The following is a 13,059-nucleotide window of genomic DNA, read 5'->3' as shown; positions in this document are numbered from 1 at the left end:
TTGTTGAAAACTCATTGGAAAGTTGTTGCTGCTATATCTTCTTTGTCTTCTTCCCCTCAAGCCACCACCACATTTGCATTAAACAAGAAAGACTTGTGAAAACGAAGCAATTTGGAACTAATTTAGTCTCTTTCTGTTCTTTCTCTTTAGATGACTCAGGAGCAGTACATCCTGGCATCTCAGCCGAACCCCCTCCAAAGGCCGGGATGTGCTACTGTGTACCCCGTGGGGATTTATGGCTGGCGAAAGCGCTGTCTGTATTTCTTCATCCTCCTCCTCCTCGTCACAATGATTGTCAATTTAGCGTTGACCATCTGGATTCTAAAAGTCATGAACTTCACTGTGGTAAGCACTTCTCTGTCTCCTGTTGTTTTCCTCTGTTTATTGTCTATATTTCATGTATTATATCATGCACATTAATGTAAGCATCACTTATACTTACAGTCCCAGACCAATCACATAAGGAAATGTAACTAGTTTACATACTGTTGGAAAGGTAATTTGTACAAATTCATGCTGTACAATTTAATTTGTATGAAAATGTATAAATTTAAAAGAAGGCATGCACTCAAACCCTACCCATAACCTAACCCTACCAGGAAGAAAACTAGCCATGCAAATGATCTAATATTCGAAAAAATTAGCCACTCAATTAAGAAAAAAAATGTTTCGATATTTGTTTTTGAAGACCCATAAAGTGCATTGTTACAGTTTACAAATTTTGTTATCAGAAGAGTAAGGGCTCACTCACCCCTTTGCACCTTTGCTATTTACAATGCGAGGTGCAATGCTTGGTTTGAAAATTGTTTGAAATAAAAAGCTCAACATAAAGCTTTATACATAAAGCATAAAGGTTATCTAGATACAGTCATTAACTATTAAAACCCTATTTTATTAAAAACCTATTTTTGTGCACATTTTGCATATGCGCATAAAAAATAAATGGTTGATGGAAACGTCATGATGTGCATACATTTTGAAAATGCGCATAAAAAAACTTATGCGCATAACTGAGTAGGATAAACTTTTTATTCGTTAAGGAAAGATGCGCATAAACTACTATGGAAACACTTTTAAACATTTAAAAGTTTTAAAACATCTGAAATGTTGTTTTGGTCATTATAAAATGCCTTACCGTTTCAGTATTAGTGTTATTATATTATTAACCTTCAGAATCAAGAGCGTCTGTGCTCCGCGTCTGACACTTTCAAATGCCACCGCGCGTTCACTGTATTCCAGGATTGCTTTCTGAGGCGCAAATCATTTGTTAGATGAAGAACAGATTGATGCAGCTTCTCCTCTAGCTGGAAATTCCATTTTTACTGTTGATATTTGGCGCCAGTTAATCAGGAAGTGACGATTTTGTTTGCTTTGACCCGTTAGATGAAAATTCTGCTTTATTCGCACGTCTGTAATGCGATTATCCAGTTTTGTGCATAAAGTTTATTCGCATTTTTGGATGGGAACATAGCTAATGAGTGCTTGTAAAAAAAGAAACTTGCAATGTTTGTCCTGACTCCAAGTTCTTCTGATTGGTCCACTACTATGGAACTGGCAGTAATGAGCTGCACTGCATGTGAAAGATGAAGGGGTTTTATTTTGACAAAAGATGCGAAAGTCGAGTGTATGGTCACACACACCCATTAAGCATGTTTTTACATTGAGAAACAATAACAAAGTAGCACATTGCAATGGAAAAACATGTTTTGCGTAGAGCTGCAGGATATTGAAAAATTCTCAAATATTTGTTGTGGTCTGCTATTTGCAGTGCGTTTCTGTATTTGCATGCGTTGTGAGTATTTTCATGCACAACAGTCTATAAATACAATCAAGAAAAAGACACAATTAAAATAAAGTGTTTTGTCATTTGAGTCTAACATTATTCAAGTACTGTAACTGAATAATACACATAATTCAATAAAATTAATCGTAGTTAAGGTCACAAATGGTACAATTTCTTATACATGAATGTTTTTTGTTTTAAATCATTATACAATCACAGGCATCAAAAACACATGCAAATGATAAGTTATAATACAAACTTAACATTGCATTTCCTGCAATGTGTCCATTATGAATGATCACATTACCATATCGTTGTTAAAACGATATATTTCACAGCCCTTGTTCTGTGTAAACCACTCAAGCATTTTTTATTTTTTTTTTAAACCATGCTTTTTCACAAATGCAGTTGCTATATCTAAACCACACATATGCAGTTGTTAGCATTAAACCAGACCATTTTTCTTAGCTGAGATAGTAGGGAAAATAACAACGAACACATGAAGATGACAAAAAAACAATAGACATCCTTGAGTGCTTGCGTGGGTATTAAAGAATATCAGCAATCAGAAATGTATTGTAATAGTCCATACTTTTTGGAAAGTAAAAGCAGAGACTGGAAGCAAGGATGAATCTTTTTAGTGTGTACATGTTGAGTGCTTATGTGTGCATACCATCAAACTGAGTACACAATGAAAACAATGTAGGATTCTATTCTATCAGCCCAACGATGGAATTCAATGAATGGTCAAAGGTAAAATCTGTGTAAGCCTTTTCTAGCGCTTCTGAAAATAATTGTGCTGTATATCAGGATTTATTAATATTTGTCTCCGGCTCCAAATTTAATCTGATTCCAATTTAAACTACATTACTATTTGTAGGAACATATCACATTGTTTATGAGTCAATTTGGAGTTTTGATTTATATCTGACCCCTACGAAAAAAAAAAATAATAATGATAACAACAATTGTACAGTTGTATACTATATTGCTGAATAATGAGCTATTACTATTTAAAACCCTGCATTGAGGGAACGATTTACTGTTAGCCAAGTCTAGTGAATTGGAAATAACCGATGAAATCATAATTTCTATATGAAAAGTATATCTAAATATAGTTAAATGTTTTAATACTTGGATATATTAATGTGTTGTAACTCTTTGATTAGATTCACTTTTCTGTATGGAATCAGCTGTTCGAAACAAACAGTAAAAAATAAAGATAAATAATTCAAGCTGATCTTTTTAACAAAAGTATTCAGCCTTGGAGCTCACAGCCTCTTAATCTATAATACATTTTTACCATTACGAACCAGTTTCATTGTGGGCTGTATCACTCTATTCAGCATAGACCAGCAAATATTGTGTACATTCGCTTGGCTAATAAACAAACAAACAAAAAAATCTCTGTTTTTCCCTTTCTGTTTGCGTGAAAGGCCTTGCTCAGATGGTCAGGTGTACCAGCTAGCACGCATCAGGTCACAGCACTTTATTTACCCAGCTGATTTGTCCTTGTTTAACAGCATCTGCTGCACATGCTGGCTATACAGAATTACAAACATGGGCTGCCTGGATCAGCGGAGTCGTGAACCTACTCAAAACTGAACACTCTGTGGTTTGTCTGCCGAGACAGCAAAGAGAAATGAAAGGATTTTGTGGACTTTTTTTTACAACTTCTGTATGTTTTTGTGTGTGACATCCACTCTCAGGAATAATGGTATGGGAGCTGTCACTGGGGTTGTACCTTTTCAAAAGGTACACATTTTTACTTGAAGGGTGCATATAAGTACCTCAAAGTATATATTACTACCTAAAAATGTTAAAAGAAACACTTATTTACTTTTTGGTACTAATATGTACCCTTGAGGTATTAATATGGACCTTTTAGGTACAGATTTGCACGTTTTCAAAACATATACCACCCCAGTAACCTCGTGTACCTTTATTTCTTAGAGTGTAGGAAGTGATGATGGAAGAACTGTTAACTACAACAGAACTACAATGCCTTTTTGTGGAGTTTGCATATGTATGAATTTGCTGTTGTATCTCATGACAGCCTCACAAAGCCTCGTTTTGATGTGTGTGTGTGTGCGCGTGTGCGCGTGCATATGTGTGTGTGTATGGTTATAAGTCTGACTGTGTAGCTAATATGGTTCCTGTGTGACTGCCAAAGGGAAAGACTTTTATATCTTCAGACTTTCTATTACCTTGGCTAAACAAACCTTGAGTTGTTTGACCTGTATTGTGCCTCTGGGTCTTTCTCCAACTACAACAGCAGATATCAACAAACTGTTTGGTTCATCACTATGTGGGCCAGCAGAGTTCAACTGAATGACTTCATATTGGCAATTTTACCCACTATTCCTGGTTATCATGACTAAGAATTAGTTGAACCGCATTGTCCACACTAAGAAACATTGTCCGCACTGTGTGCACACATATGCAATATTTTTATTTTTTAAATATCATAGATGCATACATATGCAAAATACATGCATAAGTAAATAGTGTCAAATGATCAGATCACTATGAGATGTTTAAAACATAATAACCTGTCAAAATAAAAGTTTGTTTTTAAATTAAAGAAATTGTGAAGGATTTTAAAATGACTGAAAATAAAGTAGTAAGTACAGTATATATCATATAATAATAATAATAATAATAATAATAATAATAATAATAATAATAATAATAATAATAATAATAATAACAATACATTATTATTATTATTATTATTATTATTATTATTATTATTATTATTATTATTATTAAAATTATTATATACAATATTTATTCAGTTATATTAAAATTTACAAAAGCAATATTTTATTAAAATAATAATAATAATAATAATAATATATTTTTATCTTTTTATCTTTTTTAGCATAAGAAAATAAACAATAACATAAACAGAACAAACTTCAGAAAAAAAACATAACAAAAAAAAAACACAAAGACCATTTCACAATACACAAACAGTCAGACACAACATAATACAATATTATCCAGAAAGTATAAGATAAAAAAAAAATAATAATTATTATATTTTAAATAATAATCTACAGAGAAATGTGTTGGCTCCACAACTAATATAATTATGTATATATAATTTATTATTTCATTGTAGTTTCTTCTTTTTCTTCAGACATTTGATTTTCAAATCAGATTGTGGTCACAATTAGCTAATTTTGATTTACAAAATAGAAGATTTTGGCAATAAATAAATAATAATAAAAATCTTCTGACCAACCTAGCGATGAAAAGCACCTGCATTTACTTAATGCTAAAAAAAAAAAAAATCTTAAACAATAATCTCTGCTTTAGAGAAACCACCCACTCTGAAACATCCATTATTTCCTACCACTCATCACGTGATAATATTACAGGTATAAATATCCTTTTGTCACCATAACAACTCTTTTTTTCATGACTTCTCTGGATGCTGTAGCTCAGTGATTAAACACTAGGGATGATAACAAAAAGGTTACAAGTTCATCTCTATCAAGAAATGATCCATCACTGTGACGTCTTAGCAAGGCACTTAAACCTCAACTTTCCAGGGAGAATGTTAATGGATGTTGAGAATGTCACCTTTTTTCTGGATGTCAAGTTATTCTTTATTTTAATACTGAATGTCTTGATGGCTTTCTGAAACCAGGCTCTTGTGTCTTTTTATGCAAAACAACCAAGTGCACTTTTATCAAAATAATGTTTTTTTTTTTATTTTTATTTTTATTTATTTTTTTTAGCCCCCTTGTATAGTTTTTTTTTTCCAATTTCTGTTTAAAAGAAATATTTTTTTTCGACACATTTCTAAATATAATAGGTTTAGTAACTAAATTTTAATAACTGAATTATTTGACCTTTGCCATGATGACTATACTGTACATAATACATACATACATACACACACACACACACACATATATATATATATATATATATATAGACTGAATCATCTGGGTATTGTGTGCAAGTTTGAAATTGGTATAATTTTAATATTTAACAACAAAGTGCTGTCGCGGTACTTTGATGCCACATATGACAGTCAACAAAATTTCTAATCGATATACCCCCTTTTTTTTTAGACAGATTTCGATCGGTCTACGCAGTGCTGCATGAAGTCGAGCACACCTAAACACTGCTGTCGCCTCAATGGAAACCCTGCCTTTGCTTTCAGTTGATTGGAGAATAAAAAAGACACAACTGACGTGATGCACCTTCAAAGTTGACTGTTTTCAACTGCGATCACACATCGCGGAACGGCAAAAAGGCGCTACAGCAGGCGAGGCATGCATGGGCACATAAGCAGCTCACAAAATGCTCGTGGCCGTTAGTAAATCATTCAAAAAAGGCGCCTCCCAATGCAAAAAGTACATTAGGTGTGATCAGCAAAGGCGGATTTAAACAATAAGCAAAATAAGCAGCCGCTTAGGGCCCTAGGAAATCCGGGGGTCCCCAATAAATACCTAGAAGTATAAATTATACACAAAACATTCATCAGATTCTATCATATTTTGTATGGTGAAGGTCTTGCAAATTAAATTTTAACATAATTAATCTGCACAAATTTGTCTTACATCCTAAATCATGGAGCAGTCCAGCAGTCAAGTCAGGTAAAGATTAAGTTTAAAAAACAATTTATTATTTTCAATTTATTTATTTTTTTTAGTTGTGCATATATATATATATATATATATATATATATATATATATATATATATATATATATATATATATATATATATATATATATATATATATATATATATATATATATATATATATATATATATATATATAAACATTTAACATGTAGAGACTTCATTGGAATAAAACATAGAAAAAGAGATTCAGTGATATTTAGAAGAAAAAAAAACAGCAAAATAAATAAATAAATAAATAAATAATTATAAAAACTACCAATGGTTTCAAATCCCTAAATCCGCCCCTGGTGATTGGCCCCTAAGGGCCTACTAATATTTTAAAATGGTTTTAAAAAACTGCTGTTATTTTAGCCAAATAGAATAAATAAGACTTTCTCCAGAATAAAAATATTATTGGAAGTACTGTAAAAAAAAATGCCTTGCTCTGTTTAACATTATTTTGGGAAATATTTGGAACAGCAAACAAATTAAATAACAGGGTATCTAATAATTTAGGCTTAAATGTTTGGGGCATGCAGGTTTTAGTTTGGCATGTCATGTTCCCATTCACTTTTTGTTATCCTCAAAATTACTAAATAAATAAATAAAAATCCTTCTGTCTACATTATTTAAACATGGGAACTAGTGAAATATGCACAAGGGCTTATAAGTACACTTTCTTACACTGTCACTGTCAGCAAATAACTTCAAAGTGTCATCACGGAGAGCACTTTCATAATGTATTTTTAAATATATAGTGACAGTTATATTAGCAGTCGCAAACTGTGTGTTTCCTCCTGCGATTACAAACTTTTAGCCTGTGCAAATCTCTAGATAACGAATCCACCGTCAGAGCTGAAAATGAGAATCAGATGGAATGACCTCATATGAGAGGCCAACGCTACGACTTACTGAAACATCCCATAATAATTGCTATGGCAACCAGAGCTTGATAGACCCACCGCAAGTTACATATCTATCCATTTTCACCCATTTCTAGAAAATGTGTATTTTTCCAACTCAATTTACCTGCTTGGTCACCAGCTATTCCAGCTGTAATATCCCACAATGCACCCCAGGGGCCACTGCTTGGACTGGATGTATATGTATGCAAATCAGCTTGGTCAAGTCAAGTCAATCCTCCCCTACTGTTTTCATAAATGCCCCCCAACAATCAAATCTCCACTAAGCTGCCCAAAAACAGCAAGAGGGGAGATGGAGGGAGAGAACGAGAGCAAATATCAGGCTTGAGGAAAGGAGAAAAAAAGGCAGATGGGTAATTTCACAGGAGCCGTTAGCAGGTCTCAAGGGTTGGCGGATTCTGCTGTTACTAAATCCAATTGTGCAGATGAATTTCCCTCCCGTTAACCCATGAAGCCGTATATATTCCACTGATATTAGTCAAATCCCTCATAGTGATGAATGTCACACGAGTCATTATTCTCTCTCTGTGTTTGAATCTGTTGTGAACAGAGAAATTGGCCACAGCTGACTTAAAATATAAATTCCTCTAGTGAACTCTTGAAAATAAAGGTTACAAATGAGGGTTTAATATAGAGATGCATTGGAAGGAACTTTTTTGTTCACCAAAGACTCTTAAAATAATATAAAAATATATTGTATCTTCTAAAGAGTCTTTTATCACTTTAATGAAGCTTTTGTGAGGTTCTTCATAAAACCACTGATTCCAAATAAAGAACTGTTGTTTTTAAGAGTTCATTTAGGAAGGAACTCGTTGTTTAATTGGAAAAATGACCCCAAACTAAAACTTCTCTCATAACTTGTCAGTCCAAACTTAAATGATTCTCTGAGGAATATGAAAGATGACCTGAGGGTTTATTTTATTTATTTTATTTATTTTTTGCTTGTTTGTTTGTTGTTGTTCATTTCTTTTAAAGTATACTCAAGTGACTATTTAATTGTACTGTAGTAAACAAGCTACACTAGAAGTTAAAAAAAAAAAAAAACTTTTAGGAAGCTTTGAAGCTATATTAAGTAAAAATATGTCATGTACCTTTTACATTATGTAATCAGTGTTGCATTTATCTGGCACAAACAAACCTAAATTGAAGATCATTATTTAATATCAGTAAGCTAATGAAACCTGCAGAAGGATTGTTAATTTAACTTTAGAACTAAGGGAGTCTTCACACTTGCCCTAATTGGTTCAGTTGAAACACATAGAGTTTCTTTTCCCTCTTGGTGCGGTTTATTTGGGCAGGTGTGAATGTAGCAATCACACTCGAGTGGGCCAAATAACTAAATAGCGTACCAAGACCTCCTTGAACAGGTGGAATCGGTATGCTTTCAAATGAACCCTGAAACAGTTTGTGGTTAGAACATAATCTGAACTAGGACAGACCCAACCGCAAAATTGTGGATTCATTTTATTTTAATTTATTTTATTTTTGTTCTATTTTATTTTATTTTATTTTATTTTATTTTATTTTATTTTATTTTATTTTATTTTATTTTATTTTATTTTATTTTATTTTATTTTATTTTATTTATTTTTGGGCTTTTCAAATCATTCAATTGACCTCAGCAGTCAGATGTAAGTACAGCAAACTGCAGTTACTTCCCAACACTGGCCATTCTGTTTGTTTATTTGGTCCTTGAGGTAAGCGACTAGAGAGTTTGTGTAGGGTAAAACAGAAAGAAAGTGGGCCAAAAAGAACTTTGCATCTTTGAACTTTGAGTGAAGCCAAGTAATGTATTTGCCCTTTTTCAGAGGAAGTGCGCTAAGGTTGTCACACGGCTCTTTCTCTTTGTTCCTCTCCCTCAGTCTTTTCCTTATTCTGCTTCTCTTTTTGGAAAGCATCTGATCTCTCGCTCTGTGTGCATGAGGTTGAAAGGCTGTTTTGAAAGTTGGTGCATCATAAGCAGATAGAGGGAATTCATTGATTTTCTTTCAGCATGAACTGCGTGTGTGTGCTTGAGCATGAAAGCACTGGGTCATCGTGTGTGATGGCTTGTATGAATGTGTGCATGAATGTAGTTTTTTCTTTTAGTTTTTTTAGATATAAAGTCCTTTTAGTCAGTCTAAAAGCGAATATTGATAATGTTATGTCCTGAAAGTCATGTTAACATTTCCAGTAGAGCAAATATGTTTGGATATTTTCTTATTTTAAGCACACATTCAGCTAGTGGTCTAATCCTTCTCATCATACCCCATGTTTATCGATACATTTATTTAGTCAACCCAACTAGCTTGAAATGAGTTTGGATAAGCTACTGAGGAGATCCATCCGAGCATATCTTTCATTCATCGCAGTTTTCCCCTCATTATTTCTAAACTGAATATTACAGAGCAAGCTGGTTTTGATATAAAGGGCAAGGCAATCATTTATGCATGCTTCCTGTTTGGTCTGCTTATTAGAGATTTGATGAATAAGGTTCCACATTTGAATGATTGCTTCCTGATTGTTTATTAAGTTTCAATGTCATGGGTCCCAGCAGTAAAAGGACAGTGTAAGCAGCCTGTATCTGCATGCTTGCTTTTTAATTTTTATTATTATATATTTTTTAAAAATAAGACAAAATCCATTGCTGTGAAACTTATTATTATCTTAAGTGTTTTGTTTTTGCACATGAGCCATTCAGCACAATAGACTGTAGTAGAAAAGGTTTCGATTCAAAAAACACAAAGCCCCAGGCAGAAAAAAAGAGAGCAAATGGATATTTATAATAAAAGAACGAGATAAGCAAATTAAATGAACAATGGAAATCGTTTTGAGTTCACATACACGGTGGCTGCTAATTATATATCAAAAATAAATCCTAATATGAAGGCTTTGTTTAGAATTCATGGAGAAATACAAACCAAGTGGTGATTGAACTTGGCTGAGAGTTTCTGGGCCCTATCATGCACCAGGCGCAATAAGGTGCAAGACATGTTTGGCACGATTTGATGTTATTTTCAGACCAGTGCAACCCTAATTTTCACGTTTTTACCCTGGTTGTTTAAATAGCAAATCCATTTGCGCCACTTTGTGGATTCATGGGTGTACTGTTCTAAAAAGGAGGTGTGTTAAGGCACATTGTTGTCATGTGTCTATTTTGAGCAACTGAAATAGACCATGCCATTGACCAATTGAAAGCTGTCGAGTTTTGGAGATGCATAATCATATGGGCCATAAGAATAGATTGGGTGTTTGAATATGACTACATAATATAGTGCTCGACCACACTTCGTTTTTATTGTTCATTTATTAATTTTCTGGAAATTAGAACTGAATTGAGAAATAGTTTTGAAACAAATCCTTGTCCTTAACAAATTAAATTAAAAATGTAGGCTGATGGATGTCTTAAGTGGACTTAGTTTCCACCGTTTCCTTATTCACGAAAGTAAAGGAGTAAAGTAAAGAGTAAAAGTGAAGTTAAGAGGACGAATGGATAAGGCTTGTTCTTTTTCCTCGCTTTGCAGATGGTCTGTTTAACTGTTTTCTCTCTAGTAATGCATTCAGTTTAAATGCGTCATGGCGTGACTCAACAGGCTCTTGGGCCCTGTTTAAACTAAAAGGTTTCAGTTTTAGTTTTAAAATGTTGTTTTAGAACGAAAATGACCCACGTCCACATTGGAGTTTCACCTAGCATTTCTGAACAGCTTTCCGTCCACACTACACCGCTGTAACTGCACATCACGTGACCACACACACACCCTGGCATGCGCTGCAGTGTATGCACACGTCTGAGCTCCAGGCGGTTACCAGTCCTCTGCGCGCAACTCCTTAGATGAGAGCAGCGCAGGTCAGACAGTTCACCAAGGACCTACCACTGCATGTCATCTCACTATAGCTGTTAAATGTGATATTTAGCTTATATATGTCATATACATTTTTAGATGTCTTATCTCTATCTAACGTCTTATTTGGTCTTTTAAATCTATTACTTGTCCTAAGTATAAACTTATTGTACGTTGTACTTTTGTAATGACCATTGTTAATTATTAAAACTGATATTCAGCTAAAGAGACAGGGTATGAAAAGAGAAGAAAATGAAAGGAGACAATTACGTTATAGGCTCTGTTTTGTTATAAATATGCATACAGTGAAGATGAAGGTCATATAAATATTTAGCCTCAACATTTTTAGTATCTGTTAAGTTAATATCAACATGAAAATAGGCAGTTCTTTTATATCATGTTTTCATTTTATCGTTAAGATAGAGAAACAACAAAGCCAAGGTGATGCAAATGATTTTATAAAGTATTTTTACCCAATGTGTCCTCAGGAGTTTGTTTTGCTTATCAAACTTGAAAACTCTGAACTTACAAGTCAGAGTCACAAGTCACAAGTCTGTGTGTAGGCTACTTAATATTGAGGAAAAAGCTCAAATCAGATAAGCAAATGTCTGCAGCCATGCCACCGTTTCAGACGTCTTAATTTTCCCCTATCCACATTGACACAGAGCACCAGCTTTTTAAAATCAAAATGGCCTTTTCACTGTTTTCAAACAGCTCCATTTTCAGCGCTCGAAAACTCTGGGGTAGTGTGGCTGGAAGGCGTAACCGTAGCAAAATGTAAGCATTTTAAAACTAAAACGTATTAGTGTAAACGTGGCTTTAAAGAGAATGGGAGATGAGATGCTTATTGGTTTATTGCACGTTATGCTCAAAACACACTCATAACTCATTAAGAGAATAAGCACAACCCTGTGGGACCATGCGCCAGTGCGCAGACCAAATTTTTCCATCCTTAAAATAGCAAAAGTGGATTCGCACACGCCGGTTATGCTTTTGCGCAATGCGCTTTACACTTTGCGCCTAGATTGTTTAAATAGAGCCCTCTAATTTCAACTCGTCACGTCTGCTGTAGTGCCATCTTGTGGTCTTCTGGACATTAGTTATGTTTTGCATTTTGTTCCTGTTTTGTAGTTGTTTACATGATCCCTAATTGTTTCCAGCTTTCTGTCATTGTCTAATTAATGTTGTCTTTATAAGCTTGTTATAATGTGTTTAGTTTGCCTTTGGATTTTTGCTGTTTGCTTGTGCACACTGTTTGCACGATACTGTTTTGTTTTGTCTGGCTCTTATCTTGTCCTAGTCTGTTCACTGACTCATCATTTTGGTTTGTTTGTTTGTTTGTTCACTTTGTTTCATGTTATGATTATGTTTTTAAATTCCTGTTCAAACATTGTTTGATTCACTTTTGTTAATTGTTTTGTACTTTGTTGGATTTTTATACCTGGTCTGTCCCCTTATTTTTCATTAAAACTTAAATTGCTGCACTTTGATATATCTTGGATTGTGTAAAGCCCATCATGACACAACCCTTTTAGATTGAACCCACTTCATCTGTATGTTTTTAAAAGATGTTTCTTGTGCTTCCTAAACAGCATTTATTTGGTCAGTGAAAACAGTAATGAAGGGCTGAGTTTTGAGACTAATGATATAATTCCATTGTAATTGATCTGCCTTCAATTCCAGTACAGTTCAATTTCAATCTTAGTTCAATACCCATTGATCTGTAAATACGCTGATAACCAAAATCATTATGACCAGCCAGAGGTGAGGCGGATATAGTTGATCATCTCCTAACAAGACCGCATATTAAAGTCTAGATAGAACAGATAGTAATCAGTCAACGGGGTCTTGTAATCAAACTGATGGATGAAGGAGAAATGGGCAGG

At 33.8% G+C, this 13,059-nt stretch overlaps 1 protein-coding gene across 7 annotated transcripts in view; it reads left to right on the top strand.

Annotated features, from left to right (window-relative positions):
* Positions 1-13,059, top strand: part of sgcz (sarcoglycan zeta) — a 506,688-nt gene that overhangs the window by 290,083 nt on the left and 203,546 nt on the right. For all 7 annotated transcript variants that reach the window (XM_073950195.1, XM_073950194.1, XM_073950211.1 and 4 more), the window contains exon 2: positions 151-345. In XM_073950195.1, the coding sequence (XP_073806296.1) occupies positions 151-345 (195 nt within the window). The remainder of the gene's footprint in view (positions 1-150; positions 346-13,059) is intronic.

Source organism: Danio rerio, chromosome 1 (assembly GCF_049306965.1).
Source record: "Danio rerio strain Tuebingen ecotype United States chromosome 1, GRCz12tu, whole genome shotgun sequence".
NCBI lineage: Eukaryota > Metazoa > Chordata > Actinopteri > Cypriniformes > Danionidae > Danio > Danio rerio.
Note: the sequence above shows the minus strand (reverse complement) of the source record. Positions and strands in the feature narration are given on the sequence as shown.